Genomic DNA, 25,496 nt, shown 5'->3' with positions numbered 1-25,496 from the left:
ACAAGGCAACCACAAAATAAAACTTTAAGTATATTAAAATTTAAATAAAAACATGAAGAGAAAGGTTCTTCTTAATAAAAAATGGAAAGAGCGCTCATTTCAACAGTGCATATATTAAAATTGGTACCACACAAAGAAGAGTAGTGAAGCTGTGGACAAGAATGATATGCACATTTATGAAACATTCCTTTTCTTAATTTAAAGGAGGCAACAGACACTTAGAGGAAGAAGAGGGCCATCAGCTCATTATGAACTCATAATAAGACAAAGCCATCAATAACCCAATACTATTGGAGACCATATTAACAGAGTTTAGCATTCAAAGGACCTTTGTATAATGACATATCAACTAGTTAGATCAAATCAATACATATCCCCTTGATGCATATATGTAAGGCATCAGGAGCAATAGATGGAGCATAAACTATGTTTCCATCTCACAAATATCTTCTACTCTATGTAGAAAGTTAAAATAAACATATAAAAAAGTGACATAATTGCCAGTGCTAGTGACTCATGCCTGTAATCCTAGCTACTCAAAAGATTGAGATCTGTGGATAGTGGTTCAAAGCCAGCCCAGGCAGGAAAGTCCATGAGACTCTTATCTCCAATTTATTACCAAAACAGCCAGAAGTAGAGCTTTGGCTAAAGGGGGAGAGCAACTAACCTTGAGCAAAAAAAGCTCAGGGACAGAACCTAGGCCCTAAATTCAAGCCCCAGGATAGATACAAAAACTAAGTGACACCACAAAGAACTATTTAACTCCAGGAAATGGAAACATAAGAATTTTTCTTTGTTGTTTTTGTTTTCTTTTTTTGTCTTGTTTATGTCTTTGGGAGGGTAAGGGGAGCATAGAAATGGAGAGACAAAGGGTGAACAAATGCAGCAGTGGTATTCACTAGACACTATGTTGAAAATGAACTACATGCCAGGTGCCAGTGGCTTATGATTATAATAACTACTCAGGAAACTGAGATCTCAGGATCACGGTTCAAAGCCTGCTCAGGCAGGAAAGTTTGTGAGACTTATCTCCAATTAATCACCATAAAACTGGAAGTGGAGCTGTGGTAGAGCACTAGTATTGAGTGGAAGAGCTCAGGGACAGCGCCAAAGCCCAGAGTACAAGCCCCATGACTTAGGAAGAAAAAAAGCAAACAAACAAGAACTATACAACTTTTGGGTGGAGACAGGAAGGAAAAACTGGGAGAGAGCAAGGGAAGGGGTAACATTGTCCAAAAACAAAAGTATTCTTTACTTGATTTATATAACTGTAACCCCTCACCTTTATAATCATAAAAAAGTAAAAAATAAAGAAAAAATGAGTAAGAGCTTAAGACAATAACAGGAAAGGTTTATAAAAGTGGAATTACAGCCAGGCACTGGTGGCTCACACCTGTAATCCTAGCTACTCAGGAGGCTGAGATCTGAGGATCATGGTTCAAAGCCAGCCCGGGCAGGAGAGACCAGTGAGACTCCTATCTCCAATAAATCACCAGAAAACCAGAAGTGGCGCTGTGGCTCAGGCAGTAGAGTGCTTGCCTTGAGCTGAAGAGCACAGGGACTGCGGCCAGGCACAGAGTTCAAGCCCCACAACCAACCAAAAAAAAAAAAAAACAAAAAGAGTTTCAGTTCCCATCTACATCCTGAAATGACTTAGTTATTTTTCTCCCAATTTTCCCCAACACTGCTACCTATCTAATCATAAACTTCCTCCATCAATATCCGAGAGTAAAATATGCCTTTCTTCTTAATCATTTTAAAATATTCTACAGTCTGTCTCCTCCCTAATTTTACAAATATTAGAGAACTAGAGTCAGCTAACACAGAATAATCCCTCTTCTCCCCATTCAAAACAGAATAGAACTCCATGTATTACTCAGAGAACATCCAGACTGATATTTCTTTGACTGGAACAAAGGCAAAAGCTCTCATTTTAGGGAAGATGGGCCAAAAGGAACCTGAAGAATTTGAAGATGAAATACTGTATTAAACAACATATATCTTCTCTACCTCAAACATATGCCTGTGCCTGAATTTCTCCTTAGGCATTTAAATAAAAAGCTCAAGAAATTATAACCTAACACTCTCTTATAACATTCAAATAAGCTTAACAATTGCAACAGCTATTATTCCAGACTCTGAGACATAATTTTAAACTGTAGCCTAGAATACAATTATTATATTGCTTAGGTATTAAGTACTGGGTATTAAAACACCCAGAGATTAAAATTAATGGTATAATTACAACTGTTTCATTAAAAAATCATAAAACCATAATTTTGTTCCTATTTAATCTTACTTATTTTCTTAGCATTAAGATTGAACAAAGCCCTCTGGCTATGATGATTTCTTGGTGGCTTACTTGTAGAGGCCATTGCTTTGTGGCCTTGGCCTCCTCTGCTTCTCATCTAACCTCCTATCCCAACCACTATTATACCTTTTATTTCTTAGTATAAATTAATACTGTCAAGGAAAGAATCTAGTGAGTTATGGTTTTTCTTTGTTATTTAAAGGAAGTATAGGGCTGGGAAGGTGGCTCAGTGATAGAGCACTTGCCTTGCTTGCATGAGGCCCTGAGTTCGATTCCTCAGCACCACATAAGCAAAAAGAAAAAAGCTGGAAGTGGCACTGTGGCTCAAGTGGTAGAGCGCTAGCCTTGAGCTGAAGAGCTAAGGGACAGCGCCCAGGTCCAGAGTTCAGGCCCCCCACCGGACCCCCCAAAAAAAAGTTTATTTTCACCAGGCGATAGTGGCTCATGCCTATAATCTTATTCAGCAGGGTGAGATCTGAGGATTGCGGTTCAAAGACAGCCTGGGCAGGAATCTCCAATTAACCACCAAAAAACTGGAAGTGGTGTTGTGGCTCAAAATGGTAGAGCGCTAGTCTTGAGCTGAAGAGCTGAGGGAAAGCACACAAGCCCAGAGTTCAGGCCCCACGACCGGACCCCCCCCCCAAAAAAAGGAAGTATAGCAGTGTTGGGTACCTATCTCCACTGTCCATTTCCAGGACTTTTTCACAGAAACTCTATACCCATTTCTCCATCCTGAAGAAAACTGTAGTATTTATATTACTCTTTATTGATTTTCATATTCTAGGTACTTGGTATAATTAGAATCATGTGATAATTGTCCTTTTGTACCCATGTTTTCAACAGTTAAACATGCTGCAATCTGTAGCAGGATTGAATTCCTTTGTATGACTGAATAATATTCCCATCTACATGTGTATGTATATTATATACCATATTCTGATTAACCATTCCTCTGTTGGTGGACAGATATTATTTCCATCTTTTGGCTACTGAAGAAAATTTTGATAAAGCATTTTGTACATAAATATTAAAGGGAGGAAGGAGGGAGGGAGGGAGGGAGGGAGGGAGGGAGGGAGGGAAGGAAGGAAGGTTGACAGTATAAACAGGTATCAAATGATAATAAAAAGCCCTAGCCCAGCCACTTGCTCACATGGTTCATGCCTATAATCCTAGCTACTTAAGAGGCTGAGATCTGAGGATCACAATTTGAAGCCAGCTGTAACAGCAAAGTTTGAGAGACTCTAATCTCCAATTAATGAGAAAGAAGTCAGAAGTGGAGGGATGGCTCAAGTTGTAGTGCACCAGCCTTGAGTAAAAGAGCCAAATAAAAGTATGAAGCACTGAGTTGAAGCCTGAGTACTGCCACATGGGTGCGTGGGCACGTATGTGTACATACATACACAAACACACACACATACACACCCCTGCCACCCCTAACTTCAAAGTAAGAATTGTTTCCTTAAGCATTGTTTCAGACATTTTCCAAGTATACATAAGTACATGTGTGTGTGTGTGTTTGTGTGTGTGTATACATACATACAAACTAAAGGGGTCTGGAATGTAGCTCAGTGGTAGAGAGCTTGCCTAACATGTTTGATCCCAGCACCATACAAAAATTAAGTAAATACATATTCACAAGTGCATATTTATCTATCCCAGAAAACCTTCCATTCTATGGTACAAATGGGATCCTATAATACATAGCCTCCTGAACTTTTTTTTGTATGTGCCAGTTCCGGGGCTTGAACTCAGGGCCTGGCACTGTCCCTTAGCTTTTTTGCTCAAGACTAGCACTCTACCACTTAAGCCACAATTCCATTTCAGGATTTTTGGTGGTTAATTGGTGATAAGAGTCTCACAGACTTTCCTGCCTGAATTTCTTTAGAACTGCGATCCTCAGATCTCAGCCTCCTGAGTAACTAGGATTATATGTGTGAGCCATCGGTGCCCAACTTCCTGAACATCATTCATTGTCACTATATATAAATCTACTTCACCCTTTTTAATGAAATGAACAGCCTCCCATGTACATACCATGATTAATATAGGCGGTCTCTCATGGGGGACATTAAGAAAAGATGGCAAGGAAGCAACCAACATCCTTGTTAACAAATGACCTTTGTACAATTCCTTTTTAGAATAAATCCACTGGGACAAAAGGTATTCACATTATACATTTTCATAAGGACTTCCAAGCTGACTCCCTCCATCCCTCAGTTTTATACAACCACAAACTGAATACAGAGGTGGGCTTTTAAGTCAAGCCTGGCTCAAAAGTTCCTGCAGCTCAAATAAGGAACTCCATATTTAACACAGAAATAGCAAAGCACTGACCATTTTGTTACATCTTTTAACAATTTAGAAAACCAAGTGCCACAGTTGGTGGCAAGCACACCCTACAGTGATCACACTTGCTCCATTTCAAATGCAAATCCAGAGGGTGCTATTCCTCTGTATTAATCCAGCTCTTAAATAAAGGATTTGTATGATTCTGAGATTTAGAAAGTTGAATTCAGCACAGAACAGAAAACTATATGGCCTCTGGCAATGCCACCCATAATTATCTCTAACACCAGGAGTGCTACATAATGGTGTGATATAAGGCAGTTTCCACTCACCCATAATTAGGCAGTGGCATGGGAGACACAATTTGAATATGTAAGAACTCAGTACATCAGCATATTCATGTTGTGGATCGATCTAATTGAGCGATTTTGCTGGTTTAACAGAGAATGGGAAAGCGTTTCCTAGTGACAATGAATGTCTGTGAGCATCACTGCATAGAATCTAATGAATCACTCTACGGTAACACTTGTTTAACATTTTATGTTTTGCAAAGCACCTTAGCAAACCTTATCTCATTTAATCTCCATGGCAACGCTGGTAGAAAGGCCAAGCAGCTATTACTCATTAAGCAAAAATTCAAGGAATACATACAATATGTGCTGAGCTCTCTCTGCCTCAAAAGACAGATGAGACACTCCCTGCTCATTCACGGGTCATCCTGTCCTTCCCAATCTATTGGGAATTTCACATTACTAAGAATAGTTGGGTAATGTAGCCCACAAAGCCATATTACCTGCCCCTGCTCACTCATCCAGTTTCATCCAGCACCCCTTTATACCTCATTCACTGTAAGAGAGCTCCACTCCACCATTCTGGGAAAGAACCCAGGTTTTTTTCCACCTCAGGAATTTCCACTTTGTTTCCTAAACCTGGGATCCTAATTCTTCCCTGGAAAACTCCTACTTAACTTTCAAGTTTCAAATGAACTGGTCACTTCCTCCTAGGCCCCCTTACTTTATTAAATGATGTCTCACCTATTATTCTTCTTTGGAGGACTTGATTTTCCTGGCACTTAAATACTTTATAAGGAAATGCAAGTGTATGGTATTTGTGCTCCAATCCCCCACAAGACTGCAAGGTTTAGAAAGGAGAGATCATGAACCCAACACCCACCCACCCACTCCAGGGCCTGACACAAAGCAGACCAAAGACCATAAATGCAGACAATATCCTTGAGGGGTATGCATCAGAGCAGAGGAAGCACACAAAGAACTGGGGGTGGGAAAAGTGGGCTTATGCCTGCAATCTCAGCTACTTGGAAAGAAAAAATACAAGGATGGAGATCAAGTTAGCCCAGGAAAAATCACAAAAGCCTATCTGAAAGGAACAAAATAAAGCAAAAGGAGCTTGTAGTATGGCTCAAGTGGTAAAATGTTTTCGCCTAGCAAGCATTAGGCCCTGAGTTTAAACCCCATACTACCAAAACAGAGCGAGAAAGACCTAGACAAAGACAGAGACATAGAGAAAGGAAAAGCCAATTTTATCAAGAGAATGGGGGACGTTTGGGGAAAAGTTGATGATATTTGCCAGCAACACTACTTACTGAAATGATCTCAGCCATGAGGTTGTGTAGCCTCCAACTGAGAAAAAGCAATGAATGTTGGTACTTTTCAGAATGTGAGCTTTCATATTTGGTGCACAATAGAACAATTATTCAATACAGAGAAATGTAAGGGAAAAAGATTGTTTGTTTGTTTGTTTACTGAAGGACTGAATCTAAAGAAAATAAGTTCTTTTTTTTATTTTTTTTATTGTAAAAATACCGTACAGAGGGGTTACAATTACATGGGCAGGATAATGAGTACATTTCTTATCAAGCATTGTTGCCTCCTCCTTTGTTTCCCCTTCCCATCCCTTACCATCGCTCCCCCCTCCCCCCTCCCGCCAAAGTGGTAAAATTTGTTTTTCCACATAATGATTTGCACATCTCATTGTTGCAATGGGTCCACCTGTATCCCTATTTAAATGATTTGTTTTTTCCCTTCCCCTCCACAAAGTATAAGTTCTTGACACAATTGGAAATATAAACAGCTGGCTGCTGGTAGCTCATGCCTGTAATCCTAGCTATCAGGAGGCTGAGATTTGAGAATCAAGGTTCAAAGCCAATCTGGGCAGGAAAGTCCATGAGACTCATCTCCAATTAATCACCAAAAAGCTGGAAGTGGAGCTATGGCTCAAATGATAGAGCATAAGCCTAAAGCAAAAAAAAAAAAGCTCATGAAAACCTCCCAGACCCTGAGTTCAAGCTTCAGGACCACCCCTCCAACTCACCCCCCCACGCCACCCCCCAAAAAGCAGCAGAGACTCTCTTGTCTGCCTGCCACTTACTACCCTCAAGCTAAATAGGAAAAATCAGGATTTCAACCTGGCTATACTCAGTCCTGAGTCACAGGTAGGCCACAGGTGAAGCCAGAGCAAAGAGAGGGAAGTGATAGGGCCAGAAAACAGCATAAACAGAGCCAAGTTGCCTCTATATCCGAATACTTCTTTTTTGTCCAGAAGATGTCAATGATGTGATCAAATGTGTTTATTTTTTAGGAGGTAGGCCGAAAAAAATAGAAGAATTCAGTGGCCAAAATAGCTTACTCATTTTAATAACTAATTCAAGGTGGTCCCTATCCTGAATTTCTTTCTGATTACTCTCTGTTCTCATTTCTGTGTTGCTCTCTGTTTCTCAGAGAAGTAGTCAGGGCAGAAATCCTAAATAAATACAATAAAATGCCATCTAATGCCAGATTGGTTTGGGACTGGAAATTATCAAAATATGCCATTACTAAGGAAGTTACTTCATACTATTAACTGTTCAACAGTCTCCCTGGCCTGACCCTGAGTCTGTAAATACCAGGGGATGTTCACAGAAGGTAGGAAGAAGAATGTAGCATGTGTTGCCATGAATAGTGAAACTTTCTAGCCCTGCCCCCCAATGACACAGAATTACATGAAACAGGAAGTTCTGAATCATAATTCTGGTTTATAATTCTTAAAATATAAGAACTTATAGCTTATTTCAAAAAATGCAAACAGAGTTGACAAAAGGATAAAAATATTCCCCAATGCCTCAATGAAAAGATAACATGTTTCAGGAGGAAAAATAAAACTCGTGTGTGTGCGCGCACGCGCAGGCACACGTGCATGCACACACATGCACATGCCAGTGCTGGATCTTGAACTCAAAGCCTGGACACAGTTTCTGAACTTCAAGGTGAGTGCTATACCACTTGAGTCACAGCTCCATTTCCAGATTGGGGAAGGGGGGAGTTTATTGGAGTTAAAGTGTTTGGGGTTAGAGGTAGAACTCAGTTAGCAGAGCACTAGCAGCAGGTACGAGTACCAAAAAACAAGTCTCACAGACTTTCCTGCCCAGGCTAACTTCAAACAGCATCCTCTGATCTCAGCCTCCAGCACAACTTTTTTATAGTAGCAATAAGTTATAGTAAAGAAAGACAAACATTAAGCAGAAAACTAAAATGTCCAAACCAAAAGCAGGCAACACAATTCAATAATGCAAAATAGGTAGAGAGGTAGAAAGGCCAGGAGAGCAGTATTGATTATCAGGAGCTCTGGAGGTTGGTCCTGACCATGTGACAAGTTGTGTGGCACAGAATCCCACATGGGTATCAATTTCTTCCTTTCCAAGATTGAACACTTGAAACAGATCACATCTGAAGATTCTTTCCAGCTTAAAAAACTCATTATTACCATAATTTATAATTTAATATTTCATGCCCCAATTATAATACAACCAGATCTGCAATGAATGGGCCAAGTAATTCCATGGTTACCTTATTCTCATCTAGAATCATGTGAGGTAAAAATTATCTGGATTTTGTGCATATTATAATAGTGATGGCTAGCGTTTGGGAGTGCTGAACAAGTGTATATATTAAATCATGGCATTATCCTAAGAAATGTACTAATACACTAATACCAATATACTAATTAACAAGTATTATTAGTACCCCCATTTTAAAGAAGAGGAAGCAGGCAAGGCAACTAACTTGCCCAAAGTTACCTGCCTACTTCTGCCAGAACAAGGACATAAATACAAAAGTGTCTATCTCAGAGAACACTCTTGACCCTGGGTGCAACAAAATCTTTTAGAGTTAGGTAATTTTTACTACCAAATGGCAGAGGTAAATTCAGATGCAGGTAGATGTGTCAAATTCCAGGACCTATGCTTACTCCACAATTGTGCTTGAGAAAGAATAGATGAGGCTTGTAAAAAAAGTTTCTGAAAAATTGCTTTCATTTACCCCTTTCTCTATGCTTGCCATCAGAATCTATCTCCCTTTTGTTTCTCTCTCCATGAAGACTTGTGGGAAGGTGACAGATGAATAGAGACAAAGAACATTCAAATGTGTGTGTACGAATTAATATTTATTTATTGTGCCACTACTGGGACTTCAACTCAGAACCTCATGATCTCCCTTAGCTTTTCTCAAGGCTGAGGCTCTACCACTTGAGCCACAGCTCTACTTCCTGCTTTTTACTGGTTTATTGGAGATAAGATGCGCTCAGGTTTGTTTGCCCAGACTGGCTTTGAACTGGGATTCTCAGCTCTCAACCTCCTTAGTAGCTAGATTACAAAAGCGAGGCTCCAGTGTCTCTGGCTTATTTATTTCTAAATTAACAAAGAACTCAGGCTGGGAAGGTGGATCAGTGGTAGAGTGCTTGCCTCACATACAGGAGGCCCTGGGTTTGATTCCTCCGCACCATATAAGCAGAAAAAGCCAGAAGTGGCGCGCTGTGGCTCAAGTGGTAGAGGGCTAAACTTGAGCTGAAGAGCTGAGGGACGGCACACAGGCCCAGAGTTCAAGCCCCATGACCAACAAAAACAAAACAACAAAAAACTCAATTCTTGAGTACCTGCTGTTTTATACTAAATGGTTGAAAGTGGAGGAGGGGGGCGGGGTCTGAGTCATTCATACTACTGTATATAACAGCCTGACTTTCACTAGAAAGCCACATAGATACTAACATTTTGGTTAATAGTCAGGGCCAAATGGATTTTTTAGGTAATAGTGGTCCAATTAGCAAGGCTCAAGGCTACCACACTTCACACTAAACCTCTGGAAATCAATTCATTGCTTTGTGACTTTTCCTCTTGGCCTGTTAGGTATTAGCTAAATCACCAGAGTGTTTATAGATACACTGTGATGTGTTAAAAAAAAACCTGCAAGGTCCAAACAAACATATACTTCCTTTGGATTTGAAGCCAGAAGAACACTTTCTCATCACAACTATTTCATTACAAGTTTTCTCTGCCTTAATTTTCATGCATACCTTGACATATTTTGCCACCTCACTTTACTGTATAACCTGTCTGTTAGATACAGTATTAATTTCACATTCTGTTTTGTACAGTTCTCCTGTCCCTCCTGTCAGTCCCTAAAGGGTTTTGTGGAGTCAAATGAGAGGCAGCCAAAAGTTACAAGAGCCCTTGAGTCTATGTATGTAGATGGCATGGCATAGGAGCTCACTGAAAGCTGTTTTCCAGTATGGGAGGGGAGGGATGAGGATAGAGGGAACAATGGAGAAGGTCAATCTGACTACATTATAATATATATGCATGTGAACTCCCTTTGTATCATATACATTAAAATAATGGGGGGGGGGAAAGGACAGGAAGGAAAAATAGGCTGTGGTGTCGTTGAGTGTGGTTATCAGGCAAGGGTCATCAGAGATGGTGAGGAAGGATGAATATGGTCAAAATACCTGACATGGACATATAAAAATAGAACAATAAAACCTGTTGAGGAAATGGAGCTGTGGCTCTAAGTGATAGAGCACTAGCCTTAAGCACAAAAGCTCAGGGACAGTGGCCAAACCCTGACTTCAAGCCCCATGATGGACAAAAAAAAAGCAGTTTTTCTGGGCACTGATGGCTCATGCCTGTAATCCTAACTACTCAGGAGGCTGAGATCTGAGGATTGTGGTTCGAAGACAGCCTAGGCAGGAAACTCATGAGACTCTTATCTATAATAAACTATTCAAAAAAGCCAGAAATGGTCAGGTGTAGAGCTCTCACCTTAAGCCAAAAAAGCTCAGGGATAGCACCCAGGCTCAGAATTCAAGCCCCAGGACTGGCAAATAAGTTTTAAAAAATTGTTGAAATCATTTTAGAAGGGAAGTAGGGAGATGAGGAAGAAAGATGGAGAGAGTAAGTTTGGTCTGAGTACTTTGTATGCATTTATCGAAATGTCACAATGAAAAGCCACTTATACAACTAATAGATGGATACTAGTAAAAAAATAAATCTTTAAAATAAATCTTTTTTAAGTACTTGAAGAAGTATTATAGGAAAGAGCTTGATCTAACTAAACCTACTGGGGCCTGGATTCCCTTCTTCAAAGCTGAAAGGTACATACAGTGGCTGAAGCAGGTGTCCAAAAGCCAGCCCTGGTGGAGGCAGTCTTTGAGAGAGCACTGATTTTTTTTTCTGGTGATACCTTGGCTTAAAGTCAGGGCCTCTCATAAAGCAGCTTGTTTGAGGAGGTATCACTCTACCACTTGAGCCACACCTCCAGTCCTTTTTAGGAATGGAGTCTCAAGGACTTTTCTGCCTGGGCTCACTTCAAACCACAATCCCCTAGCTCTCATCCTCCTGAGTAGCTTTAGGCTACAGGTGTGAGCCACTGGTATCCAGCTGAGACCACTGATTTTTCTATCTCATTTTTAAATCATTCATTTGCTAGTAGAAAAGTATTAATAACTCTTGTATTAAATTTGGAAAATAAAATTATGAAAAAGGAGAAAAAAAAGAAAGTGTATCCTACCACCTGGAGAAAGATACTTTGATAGCAAGAAAGCATTTCCTTCTATTCTATGTTTTCCTCATGAAGATTTTCCACAGAAATACTCTTGACCTTTTAATTTTTTTGAGACAGTGTCTTACTGTGTATACAGCCCAGGCTAGCCTGGAACTATCCTGCTTCTTGGGGCTAGGAATATTGCTTAGTGGTAGACTGTTTGTCTAGCATGCATAAAGCCCTGGATTCGATTTCTCAACACCACATACACAGAAAAAACTGGAAGTGGCACTGTGGCTCAAGTGGTAGGGTGCTAGCCTTGAGCACAGAGAAGCTCAGGTACAGTGCCCAGGCCCTAAGTTCAAACCCCAAGACTGGCAAAAAAAAAAAAAAAGAAAAGAAAAAAAACTACTCCTGCCTCTTAGTATTACACATGTATGCCACCACACCTAGCTATTACTTATGATAGTGTGTGTGTGTGTGTGTGGTGTGTGTGTGTGTTAGTCCTAGGGCTTGAACTCAGGGCCTGGGTGCTATTCCTTAGTTTTCTGACTCCAAGGCTGTGGTCTGTCACTTCAGCCACAACTCAACTTCTGGCAACTTGCTGGTCAATTGCAGGTAAGAGTTTCAGAGATGTTCCTGCCCTAGCTGGCTTTGAAATTCAGATCTCAGCCTCCTGAGTATTTAGGATTATAAGAATGAGCCAAAAAAATAAAAAATTAAAAAAAGAATGAGCCACTGGTGATAGGTATACCCTTGATTTGGAGTGGCCAAATTTGTACTGTGTGGATCTACTACAATATAGAAATTGTATTTTCAGGAACTATAAATATATTCAGATAAAAAGATATATGTGGCCGGGTGCCAGTGGCTCATGCCTATTATCCTAGCTACTCAGAAAGCTGAGATCTGAGGATCATGGTTCAAAGCCAGAAAAGGCAGGAATGTCCATGAGACTCTTATCTCCAATTAACCACCAGAAAACAGGAAGTGGTGCTGTGGTTCCAGTGATAGAGCACTAGCCTTGAGCTGAAGAGCTCAGGGACAACACCCAGGCCAAAAGTTCAAGACCCACAACCAACAACAAAAAGATGTGTGAAAATAGATAGGTAGATACATACATACATATATATATCTTTCCTTTGGCAATTATGCCTTATAAAATTCACAAGTATTCAATGTTTTTACAGATAAAAAGAAATATACAAATGAGCAAAAACCAAGTTAATTGTAATTTTTTTATTGTGTGTGCATGTGCTAATACTGAGGCTTGAACTCCTTGGCTTTCCCATGTAAGGCTGGCACTCTACTACTTGGTACAAGCCTCCACTTTCAGCTTTTTGGATATATGAGTCTCCCATAAGACTTTTCTGCCCAGGCTGGTAATCCTCAGATCTCAGCCTCCTGATTATCACAAATTCAGGCATATGCTAGTGGTTTATTTGGGGTTTTTTTGTAGTGCTCCAAATATAACTCAGATCCTTGCTTACTAAGCTATTGTTCTACCACTGAACTATATTTATTAAATATTCTGTGTATAGTTAAGCACCAGTGGCTCATACCTGTAATCCTAGCTACTCAGGAGGATGAGATCTGAGGATCAAGGTTTGAAGCCAGCCCAAGCACGAAAGTTCAAGACACTCTTATCTCCAATTAAGCACCAAAAAAAGTTGGAAGTGGAGCTGTGACTCAAGTAATAGAGCATTATCCTTGAATAAGAAAGCTCAGGGACAACATCTAAGCCCTGAGTTCAAGCACTGGGACTAGCACACACACAAAAAAGAATTCTATGTATAATCTCTCAGGACTTTCTTGATATTATCAAGAGCACAAAAATCATAGCAAATATGATGATTAAAATGGAATCATATTATTAATTTTTCAATACCAATAATAATGATAGGTACATGCATTCCCATTCAATCCCCTCAATAATTGCTTGGTGATTCTCAAACTTGGCTGTGACATTCAAAAATAGTCATCTGGATACATTTTAAGATTTAGATTGGGGCTGGGAAGGTGGCTCAGTGGTAGAGTGCTTGCCTTGCATGCATGAGGCCTGGGTTCAATTCCTCAGCACCACATAAGCAGAAAAAGCCAGAAGTGGCGCTGTGGCTCAAGTGGTAAAGTGCTAGCCTTGAGCTGAAGAGCTGAGGGATAACGCCCAGGCCCAGAGTTCAGGCCCATGACTGACAAAAAAAAAAAAAAGATTTAGATTATCAGGCCCAGAGTTCAAGCCCCACGACCGACCAAAAAAAAAATAAAAAGATTCAGATTAATTGGTTTGAATAAGGCCTAGGTTTCAGAAATGTATATAGATCTCCAGATGATCCTAATGGGCACAGAAGATGGACCTTTTAGGTTAGCTATTTTTTACCCATTTTAATTATGAATATATTAAAGAACACTGAAGAAAGTATAGCAGATAGATATAACTGGAATTTTGAAACCACATCTCAGCCCAGAGCCCCTATGTTTAACTGTTATTTGTTCACAATACGCTATTCTCCTCATTTAACATTGTGAACCTATTTTTACATTACTACATAGAATTCCACAATGTCATTTGAGTAATTACAGTATCCCACTGTATAACTGCAAAAAATTCAAGTATTACCAATTTTTCCCAGTATAGAAAATCCTATGATTAATATCCTTATTGATACATGATTGGACACATCCTTAATTATTTCCTTAGGATAAATGTCAGGAAAATTAACTGCTAAGTCCAAAGGTCAACATATTTTTAAAGCTTATGCTAAATACTGCCACACTGACATTCCCACCAGAAGTGAGCAGGAACAGCTGCTTCCTGGTGTTCTTGCCAACTCTGGGTTCTATCATTCCTTCTTAATCTTTGCAAGTTATATTAGAGAAAATGGCATGCCATTCTAATTCCCCTTCCTTCACTACTACATTTTTTTCAGGACTTAACTACGTTTATTTCCTAAATAAAATACATATATTAAAAAAAAAAGGAAGGGGATAAGAGGAAACAGAATTCCACTGTGCTGACACAGAGACTTGAAATTCTAGTTAAGATCATATTAAGAGTCAACTGATATTTAAAGGAAATAACTACAAGATGTCTGACTGAGGCATAGATGGATTGAGTCTCATTAGCCTAAAAACTGCACAAAACAATTTCAGCAAACTGATGTCCACAGCACTACTACATTTTTTCATGTTTGCTGCCCATTTAGATTTTTCCTTTTATGTATTTTCCTTTGCACCCCATTTTTCTACTAACAGACCTGCATTTTTCTTCTGTTCCTGTTATAGCCTCTAAATTAAGCATAATGTGTCTTGTTGCAATTGTTTGTATTTTCTCATTTACTTTATTTATGGTTTGACAGAATTTTTTTATTTTTATATAATTGATGATATTAATTGTTTTTAAAGTATTGCACCTTTGATAGCATACATACAAATATCTTCTTTACCCCTCAAAATGTTATAGTCTCCTATTTTTTCAGTTCCTTTATCATTTTTTTCTCACTTAATTTTACATTCTTTGTGTGTATGTGTGTGAACGTGCGCATGCCAGTACAGGGGCTTTAATTCAGTGCCTTAGTGCCTCATGCTCAATCCTTGCCTGCCCCCCAAGGCTGGTGCTCTAACATTTGAGCCACAGCTCCACTCTGTCTTTTTGCTGATTAGAAATAAGAGACTCAAGAGACTTTCCCTACCTGGGCTGGCTTCAAATCACCATCCTCAGATCTCAAATTCCTGATTAACTAGAATTACATGTGTGAGCCACCAGTACCCAGCTTAACTTTAAATTCCTCAATGCAGCTATTCCCAAACAAGATGGCACATCAATTGTTCACCAAGCTACTTTATTAATTTTTTGGTACCAGTCCTGGGCTTGAACTCAAGGTCTGGGGAGTTGAGCCTGAGCTCTTTTCTTTTTTGGCTCAAGGCTAATGCTCAACCACTTGAGTCATACCTCCACTTCCAGCTTTTTGGTGATTAACTGGAGATAAGGACTTTCCTGCCTGGACTGGCTTTAAACCGGATCCTCCTATTTCAATCTGCTGAGTAGCTAGGATTACAAGCATGAGCCATCTACACTCAAAGCTACTTTAAATGCTCAGGTCTTAAGACTGAATCACAATTGGAAGACTGAGATATATGTTTTAAACACCACAGGAAATTCTGATGTCCATCCTCCATTGAGAAACACTATTGTAATACTTCCATGTTTATGATGGTGTTATTTTTCCAAATTTCTTCAGCACATTTGTTAAACCATTTCACTTATTTGAAATGCAACCTTTATCCTACTTGGTAAATTCTAGGAGAGGAGAGACCACACCTGGTTTCCCTGACCATTGTGTGTCTAGGGCCCAGCAGAGTATCTGATAAACAACATTGGCTCAATAAAAGCTAATTGTATAAATAAGTAATACTTGACAACACAGAGCTCCAACCTCAAACTGGCTGGTCTCCTCTTCAATATTTTTTTAATTATTAGATCAATAAAACTAATGTCATTAATGCTGACTGATAACCTTGAGTTATCAAAAATAATAAAGTACAGGCCAAAAGTAGTGACGCATGCCTGTAATTCTAGCTACTTATGAGACAGAGATCAGTATTGTAGTTCAAGGACAAGCCAAGTTAAAAAAAATTAGTGAGATCTAAGCCGGGTGCCAGTGTCTCATGCCTGTAATTCTAGCTACTCAGGAAGCTGAGATCTGCAGATTGCAGTTCAAAGCCAGCCCAGAGAAGGAAAGTCTGTGAGACTCTTATCTCTAATAAACTACCAGAAAACAGGAATTGGCGCTGTGGCTCCTGTGGTAGAGTGCTAGCCTTGAGCAAAAAGAGCTCTGGGACAGCATCCAGGCTCAGAGTTCAAGCCCCATTATCAACCAAAAAAAATTAGTGAGACTCCCCCCCAATTCTTGACAAACAAGCTGGGTGTGGTATTCTCTGTGTCATCCCAGCTTCATTCCCAGCTTCATTCGAGGGAGGGAGGTGTAAGTAGAAGGATCATGGTCTGAGGCCAGTGGGGGAGGGAGGGTTAGCATAAGATCCAATTTGAAAAATAATTAAAGCTAAAAGGGCTAGAGGTGTGCCTCAAGTGGTAGAACACTTGCCTATCAAATGCAAAGCCCTGGGCTGGGAAGGTAGCTCAGTGGTAGAGTGCATGCCTTGCAAGCATGAGGCCCTGGGTTCGATTCCTCAGCACCACATAAATAGAAAAAGCCGGAAGTGGCGCTGTGGCTCCGGTGGCAGAGCGCTCGCCTTGAGCTGAAGAGCTGAGGGACAGTGCCCAGGCCCAGAGTTCAGGCCCCAGGACCAGCAAAAAAAAAAAAAATCAAATGCAAAGCCCTGAGTTTAAACCCCAATACCACCAAAAACTATTAAAATGTGCCCTATACACTCAATTTATGATGCCCAGAAAATATATGAGAGATGTCCATCGAGTCAAATCAAAATAAATAATATTTCCCCTGTTGAAGAGGTATATGACCAAATTCTCCATGAAGGAACAAAACAGCAAAGACCTAAGAAACTAGAAAGATTTGGATTCCTTTAGCTTTTATAGTTTCTCAACTAATGCCTCCAAAGCCTGGTTCAGAAGCTTCCTCTAGCTGAGAACAGACTACACATTCCTTTTTCCATGAACCAATAGAAAGAACAGTAGAATAGAGAATCAGGAATCCTGGGCTTAGTCCTGTCACCTAGGTTTTAGTCCATGACTACCTATCTGACCAACCTTGGACATACTACTTAAACTCTAGGGTTGAGCTAGATGTATCTCTTCAGATCTAAACCTCTACTTGAAAACCCAAACAGACTACCATAGGGGAGGGCTTCCGGGACAACCTGAGATTCCTACCCAGGCTGAAGGCCAGGAATAGTGGGAATAACCGTGATCACTAAAGTTTACTGAGCATTTTTACACACTAAACACTATTCAAAATATGTTCTAGTTATAATAAAAGCATCCATTTTATAGTACTTTGTTCCAAGTGTTTTGTATATATTAACTTAATCTCCACAAGAATCCTATAAGTTCTATTATTATACCCATTTTATAAACTGAGACACTAAGGAGTTGTGACTTACTCAAAGCCTCCCTCACAGCTACCAAGTAACAAAACCATCATCAGAGTTGGATTCACACCCACCTTGCTAACTATTAGAGTCTAAAACTGTGGTCTAATAATTAGACCCTACTACCTTCCAAACTATCATCACACTATGCTTTCCCTTCAAAAGCTGGCCAAAACAGCAGATAAGCTGTAGTAACTCAAAGAGCTTACTTGTGTGAGAGCATTTCCATCTCCACTAATGTTCAAAAACTGAGGTTTTACTTCAGTCTAATTTGGAGCAAATCAGATTTCAACTTGAACATATAAGATATTTTATTTAAGCCAGGCACCGGTGGCTCACACAGGTAATTCCAGCTTCTCAGGAGGCTGAGATATAAACATTGCAGTTCAAAGCCAGCCCAGGCAGGAAAGTCTGTGAGACTCTTATCTCCAATGAACTACCAAAAAGCTGGAATTGGAGCTTAGGATCAAGTGGTAGAATGTTAGCCTTGAGCAAAAGAAGCTCAGGAACAGCACTCAGGCCTTGAATTCAAGCCCCATGAGTGGCACGCAAAAAACAGATATATTATTAATTAGGAAAATGTTGTTAAACTTTTATTAAGAATTGTTGAACAAGTCGGGCGCCAGTAGCTCACACCTATAATCTTAGCTACTCAGGAAGCTGAGACCTAATGACTGCGGTTCAAAACCAGCCAGAGCAGGAAAGTCTGTGAGAATCTTTTTTTTTTTTGTCGGTCATGAGGCTTGAACTCTGGGCCTGGGCACAGCGCCACTTCCAGTTTTCTAGTGGGTTTTATTGGAGATAAGAGTCTCATGGTCTTGACTTCCCAGGCTGGCTTTGAACCATGATCCTCAGATCTCAGCCTTCTTATTTTTTCTAAATAAATTTTCTCCAAGTCTTTATTTTCTTTTTCTTTTTTTTTTGGGGGGGGGGGTCCAGTCATGGGGCCTGAACTCTGAGCCTGGGCGATATCCCTCAGCTCTTCAGCTCAAGGCTAGCGCTCTAACACTTGAGCCACAGCACCACTTCCAGCTTTTTTCTTTTTGCTTATGTGGTGCTGAGGAATCGAACCCAGGGCCTCAGGCATGTAAGGCAACCGCTCTACCACTGAGCCACCTTCCCAGCCCGATCTCAGCCTTCTGAATAGCTAGGATTACAGGTGCAATTACAGCTCAGCTTCTGTGAGAATCTTATTTCCAATTAATCACTAAAAAGCCAGAAGCAGAACTGTGGTTCACATGATAGACCACTAAGCCTTGAGCACAAAAACTGAGGGATAGTGCCTAGGCCCAGAGTTCAAGCCCCAGAACCAGCTAAAAAAAGGAATTGTTGAATATTAAAATGTTTTTATTATAAAATAAGTAAATCATTAATGACTAATGATATTTACACATAATACAGAGAAAAATAAAGCCAGCTATTTAGTCATCTTTAGGAACAAATCTTTAGATCCCCACCTGCACAAACTCTAGTTCCATATTTCAAATTTGCCTTTGAAATATCGACCCCACAGCCCAAAGGCATCTCAACTTTAGCTGGTCAAAGCAAAGCGCAGAACACTAGCTTCTATCATGATACTCCCCATCCCAGATAATGATACTACTAGCCCCCAGGCCTAAATTGGCTATCAATCATAGCAGACACAGACCCTTCTAGAGCTCACCTCATTCTCTCTAACCTCATTGCCCCAGCTTCTTTTCAGATCCTTGTCATCTCACCCTGAAATCATGATTCCAGACACCTCCTGAATGAATCCAGGCTTTCATTGTCTCCAACTCCAACACCACAGTCAGCCCTGCTGCCAAAGTAATCTTTCTAAAAAAACGAAGTCTGCCTTGTGTGACTTCCTTGTTTAGAATCTTTGTCTCCAGTATAAAGTATAAAATCCTTCCTAGAACATACAGGTTCTTTCTTTTCTGGCCTCTGACTACCTTCCTTGCTTCATCTGAGGTCATGCCCCCATACATTTCACACCAGGCAAACAAAGCAACTTGGAAGTTCCCAAACAGTGCTGCTCTGTCTGCCCAGAATGCAACACTCTCATTTGCCCATCTGGTCAATCTCTCTCTCTCTCTCTCTCTCTCTCTCTCTCTCTCTCTCTCTCTCTCTCTCTCTCGCTCGCTCGCTCGCTCTCTCTTTCTCTCTCGCTCTCTCTCTTTCTCCCTCTCTCTTGCTCTCTCTAGCTCTCTTGCTCTCTCTTGCTTTTTCACGCTCTGTCTCTCTGTCTTTATCTCTTCATTACCCCACTCTCCCTTCTCTCTCTCCCTCTCTGTCTTTTCTTTTTAACAGGATCTGCCTATCTAGCTCAGGCTAGCCTGGAATTCACTAGGCTACTCTCAAACTTTCTAGCCTCTTGTGAACCCCCTGGTGCTAGGGCTGTAGACATAAACTGCCACACTTAGCTACTCATTTATTTTCAGATCAGCTCAGAACTTGAAGTTCATCATGCTTTTCTCCAGACTTCCATCTCCCTATTTAAAACTTATCCAATGCTATACAATTGTTTATTCCTATGTCTGTCTTTCCCAGACAATAAGGAACCCTCCAAGGTCCTGCATCTTATTCATATCTCTGTATACTGTTTATTGAGTGAAAGAATGTCTCAGGATTTATGTGAGAATATCTAAACTTCTCTTTCTCTTTTTTTGGTCAGTACTAGGGCTTGAATTCAGGACCTAGTGCTCTTGCTTGGCTTTTTTTTCCCCCAAGGCTGGCACTCTGCCACTTGAACTACACTGTTTTTGCCAGTCCTGGGGCTTGAACTCAGGGCCTGGGCACTGGCCCTGAGCTTCTTTTGCTCAAGGATAACACTCTACTGCTTGAGCCACAGAGCCATTTCTGGCTTTTTCTGTTTATATGGTACTGAGGAATCCAACCCAGGGCTTCATGTATGCTAGGCAAGCACTCTACCACTAAGCCATATTCCAGTCCTGAACTATACTTTTTAGTAACAGTTTTTTAGTGGCTAATTGGAAATAGGAATCTCTCAGATTTGTCTACATGGGCTGGCTTCGAACCAGGATCTTCAGATCTCAGCCTCCTAAGTAACTAGGATTACAAGGAAACAGCTTAAACTTCTCTTAATAAATGCCTATCATGGTCATTAAAGCTGATATACAAGCCAAATCTCATTTCAACAAATGTCTTTAAATTGTCAATCCCTATACATCATAACTGTTATATTTGTGTACTTACATTTTTTAAACTATAACATGCACAATCAAACATTTTTAAAAGATACATTAGACCAACACCAAACCCAGTTGTTGAATATTTATAGATATCCAAGCTATTTCACTCTACTCCATTCAAGCAGCCTTTAACCTTTTGTGAGTCACAAACCAGTTTCAGTAGTATTTGTCTACATTTCTTAAGCCCACTTTCCCATGTGCTGAACATAAAAATCCCACGCACTCCTCAAGATTCTGATAGTCTCTTGAAAGAGTTGATCCTCAACCCCTCTAAAAAAATAAGTTTGCATGTGCTAGAAATTCACAGATTTACAAGAGATGCCAAGACACTGGTAAGCTTGGCTCTCAAGTAGTTTGTATTGTTAAAATACACATCTTCCCTCTGTCACCAAATATAAACATTAGAACATTAAATGTGCTTTTTCAAACTGTCTAAACCCCAAGGTAGTCTTCTTTTGGAAGCCACCAAAGCACCAACATCTGTCACTCCCACCTTTGAGAATCTTATGACACAAATTTGTAGGAAAACATGAAAAATACAAATAGAAAAAATCTCCTTATTCCGCATATACCTTCCCGACCCCCAGCAAGCACAAGTTTAAATGAAGGAAATCCTTTTAAATGCTTCTGGCATGTCATTTTCTTTAATTCCTTGCTAACCTCCACTAGAAAAAAAAATGAACTTCTAGCTAGCAGTAGCTTCTTTTAAACTAATGTTCTTTGTCTTTACAAAGACAAAGGGTTAAATTAAAGAAACAGCTGGCTGCCTGCCACTGGCTTGGGGGGTTGGGTGGGGATGGAGGACAGAATAAAAGGAAAAGCCAGCTAGAGGAATAAGTGCTAATTCTTACCCTGCCACATGGCCATATTGAACTTATCTTCTCCTGTGCTGGGGTCACTGGTTCAATGCTTCCTGGAGTTCCCCACCTCCCCAAGACAATGGTGTGTGGATGGAAACACAGCTGTGTGGTCCTATGTTCTGCAAGACACCAGGGCCCCAAACCTGAAAATATAAACAGAAAAAGAAATATCTAAAAAGAAAAAAATGCTTGAAAATTATTCCCTGTACCTCTCTGAACCCCTCTTTTGGAGATAGGCAGACATGAACAGTTTCAAGTTTCCCCTCTAAGCAGCAAGGTATTGGTGAAGAAAGAGAATCAGAGCTGCCATGCCGCCATTCTGTGAGATTCTGTGGGAATCACTGGTGCTTCAGTAAATGGGGTTGAGAATTTTAAGGCTGAGTGGTCCAATGAGCTGACAGTGGTATCTTTCCTATCTCAAGGTTCTATGATCTGGAGAACCAAGTGCAGCATTAATAGCCAATCTCTTCCTCAATCGGTAAGTCAGCCAACTTCACATTACAAAATAGGGAAAAAAGACAGCAACATTTTTTGTGGATAAAGTCTTAAAATAGATGTTGCATAGGAAAATAAAAAGAAAGGAAGGATGACAATTTTTAAAAGTGAAAAATGATGACATATGCCCTGGAGGTGGTGTTTCATCCTCTATACTTCAATATACTATCCTCCAAGTTGCAGATTTCCTAGAGTGAGCATATATTGTTTTTATAAAAAAGGGGGAAATGGACCAAGGAAAAAGAAAAATGTAAAGGTGGAATGGCCATTTAAGAAAAATCACATTGATTCCAGTAATTCCCATTTTTTTAACTTCACATCCTGTCTTAGGATAATACTATTTGCAATAGGTTGAAAGAAACTAGGAATAGGAGCAAAAAATGAAGTGTGACTACTGTACTTAGTCTTATTTGGAAGTTTAATACATTACACTTGGTTCAATGAATCAATATTAATCATTTAATAATTTGGTCTTTTTTACAGGCTAAGTCCAGTCTGTTTTTCTTTTTTTTTAATTTAAATGTATTGACTTTTTGTGTGTGAGAGATAATTCTGGGGCTCAACCTCAGGGCCTTGCACACTCTTGTTTGGCTTTTTCTGCTCAAAGCTAGTGCTCTATCACTTGAGCCACACCTTCATTTCCTAAATGTATTAATTTTTTCAACGAGAAAAACATAACAAATTTATTTATGTAGCTCCAGAGCCTTCAGAACAAAGCCCCACAAAGCCAGGGTGAACTCACCATTTTTAGCTTTACTGTTAGTGAAGCAGAGTCAGCCATATGAAAATATGATTGGATCGAAAGGATGGGATCTAAGGCTACTAAAACACTCAGGGTCTGTTCAGATTTTCCTCCATCATAGCAACACACACACACACACACACACACACACAAAATATGGGGCAGGGCCTTTTAGGAATGAGTCTTAATTTCTCTATGGCCAACTATTCCCCAGAAAGGAGGGAAAAAAGTTAGCAAGCCAATCTGTTGTTTTGTTTTGTTTTCCTCAAAAAAGGTCCTCACTTGTTTGACTTGGTAAACAGCAAAATAGGCTGCTATTTCCATAGATTTTATACAATATACAATAAGCTCCTCTACCTCTAATGTGTAAAAAGCTAAAGCCCAAAGGCTGAAGGCTAATACTAACTTGAGAATCATGTTGGCTCTTTTTAATAGCCATTTTCCTCTAAAAGACAAAAAAAAAAGTTCATGTGCACACCAGTCCCCAAAATGCCAATAGGAAAAATGCCGGTGCTTTTGGATAAGGGAAAGTTCAAAAATCTGAGAAAACTATAAATTTTAAAAATCTCCCAAGCCCTTCACTGGTGGCTCATGCCTGTAATCCTACCACTCAGAAGGCTCAGTTCTGAGAAACGGAGTTCAAAGCTAGCCAGAGTAGAAAAATTCATGAGATTCTTATTTCCAATTAATTATATAAAAAAGTCACCCGTGACTCACACTGTAGAGCTCCAGCCCTGGGAGGAAAAAGGTAAAGGACAGCGCTCAAGTCCAGTTAAATTCAAGCCCTAGTACACATATAGATACAGATATAGATACAGATACACACACACACACACACACACACACACACACACTCACACAGGCGCGCGCGCAAAGAAGGAAAAAAGAAACTCCCATGCTGAATTCACCAGGGAAAAGCGTTCTGATTACTTATCAGAAACTAGCCACAGTTTGTTTTGGTTTACTTTTCCCCCTTCTTTTATTTCGATTGCAATTGACAAGTACTGATGTCTGGCTCCTGGGACTAGGAGAAATATAACATTTCTGAAGTTCTATCCAGGGAGTTTGTTAATAAATATGTGAAATTCATATACAGCGATCGCTTACTGGCTTTTAATGCTCCAATTTCTGAATTTCCCTCATTTACTCTGGATAGCTTCCACTGACGTTATCACCAGGGCAGGCACCCAACTTCACCTGGAACTCCGGGCAATTGATTTGCTCTGAAATATTAACGAAGGTAAAACGCGTATGAAAGTAAAAGGTAAAGCTTAGTGGTGAAAGGGGGTTCCAAAACACAAGGTTGTAAAAGTCTGGAGAGAACCAACTAGGTGCGTTAGTGGCCAAAGCAAGACGCGCCAGCCACTACTTTTTCCGAGAGTCAAGGGTTTGACTTTGCGAAGAACCACAGAAACCGTGCGGTAAATCCAGGGCAGACAAGAACCGGGCCTCTGCTTAGCTCCACTAGCCAATGCTACCCTAGCCCTGTCCTGGAAAGCGGACGCCACTGGCTGCGAACCTCCCCGATTCAAAAGCGGGGCGGCTTTGGCGCTGCTCTGCCAAGAAACTTTGCTCCGGCAGCCCAAGGACCCTTCTCAGCAAACAGGGCTGGGCTCTCGGGGAAGATGCCGCCCCGCACCGGCTAGAACGAGCCAGTCTACCTCCTCCGAGTGCCAGGCAGTGGCAGCCAGACAAGGAGCGGGGAGAACCCCCATCTCCTTGAGGGGGCCAAGCCAGTAGGGGAGATGTTTCCCCATAATCGCGGTGTTTCCACGGTGCTCCCGGGGAGGGGAGGGGGCCAGGGGGGCAGTGGGCCCTCAAAGGACCTGTTGGGGAAGGGACAACCCATTACCTGTCACCGAGGTCAGGAGCTGTGGAACCCGTGTCCACCCGCCGGTGGGCAGGCGCGCTCGATCGGCTCTGGCGCCCGAGACACCAAGTTGAGTTAGCGCCCCACGTAGCCGGCAGAGCTTCATTCACACAACCCAGTCGCAGAGGAGGGGGAGTGGGGCTGGCGCGAGGCTCATGTGACAGGCGCCTCACAAGAATCAGCTCAGCCCTGCCAGTGTCTGAGCATGCGCGCCATGCAAGGCCCTCACAAGGCACCTCCGCCCCGCTGGCGGGGAGGGAGCGGGAAAGGCAAGGCGACGGCGGGGGGGGGGCGGGGGGGCTGGGGAACGGCGGCGAAGGAGGAGCTGCTAGGAGGAGTTTTAACGTGCGCAACCGCAGTAGGGCAGCCCAGCTGGCTGCCATATTTAATGAGCACTGGGCGGGTCCTAGCCCAGCGCGGGGCGTGTCAATTGTATTTGGAAAGCAGTTCCCCCATTTGGTTTCATTGTTTCCAGCCTTTCAGTACCTTTGTTTTGGTTTTATCGTTACAATGAAAATCTTTATCCTGAGCCTCTGACACTTAGAATCGTATGTGGTAGAAATTAATACTAATACAATTACAGTACATACTTTGAGCCTTTTATTTTTATGTCAAGCATAGCTTTAAAGCTTCCCTTTATTGTGCTGGCCCTGGGCTTGAACTCAGGGCCTGGACACCGTCCCTCCGCTTTTTTGCTCATGGTCAGTGCTCCACCACTTGAGCCACAGCTCCACTTCTCTAAACTCCCCCTTTAAAAAGAAAGTCTCACTTAATGCTCACCATAAGCCCTGGTGACGTGTACGTTATTTCTCCATTTTTTTTTTTTTGCTCAGGAATACATAGGTACAGAAGAGCTAAGAACCTCT

General features: G+C 40.9%; 1 protein-coding gene across 1 annotated transcript in view; it reads right to left on the bottom strand.

Annotated features, from left to right (window-relative positions):
* Positions 1-24,729, bottom strand: part of Clcn5 (chloride channel, voltage-sensitive 5) — a 213,339-nt gene extending 188,610 nt beyond the window's left edge. The window contains exons 1-3 of the mRNA XM_013032411.1: positions 24,613-24,729; positions 23,868-23,983; positions 21,515-21,666 (exon numbers count right to left, since the gene is read on the bottom strand). Of these exons, the coding sequence (XP_012887865.1) occupies positions 21,515-21,530 (16 nt within the window). The 5' untranslated portion in view covers positions 21,531-21,666; positions 23,868-23,983; positions 24,613-24,729. The remainder of the gene's footprint in view (positions 1-21,514; positions 21,667-23,867; positions 23,984-24,612) is intronic.
* Positions 24,730-25,496: the final 767 nt, after the last annotated feature.

Source organism: Dipodomys ordii, unplaced genomic scaffold (genome assembly GCF_000151885.1).
Source record: "Dipodomys ordii isolate 6190 unplaced genomic scaffold, Dord_2.0 Scaffold154, whole genome shotgun sequence".
Lineage (NCBI taxonomy): Eukaryota > Metazoa > Chordata > Mammalia > Rodentia > Heteromyidae > Dipodomys > Dipodomys ordii.
This window is presented reverse-complemented; position numbering and strand designations above follow the sequence as displayed.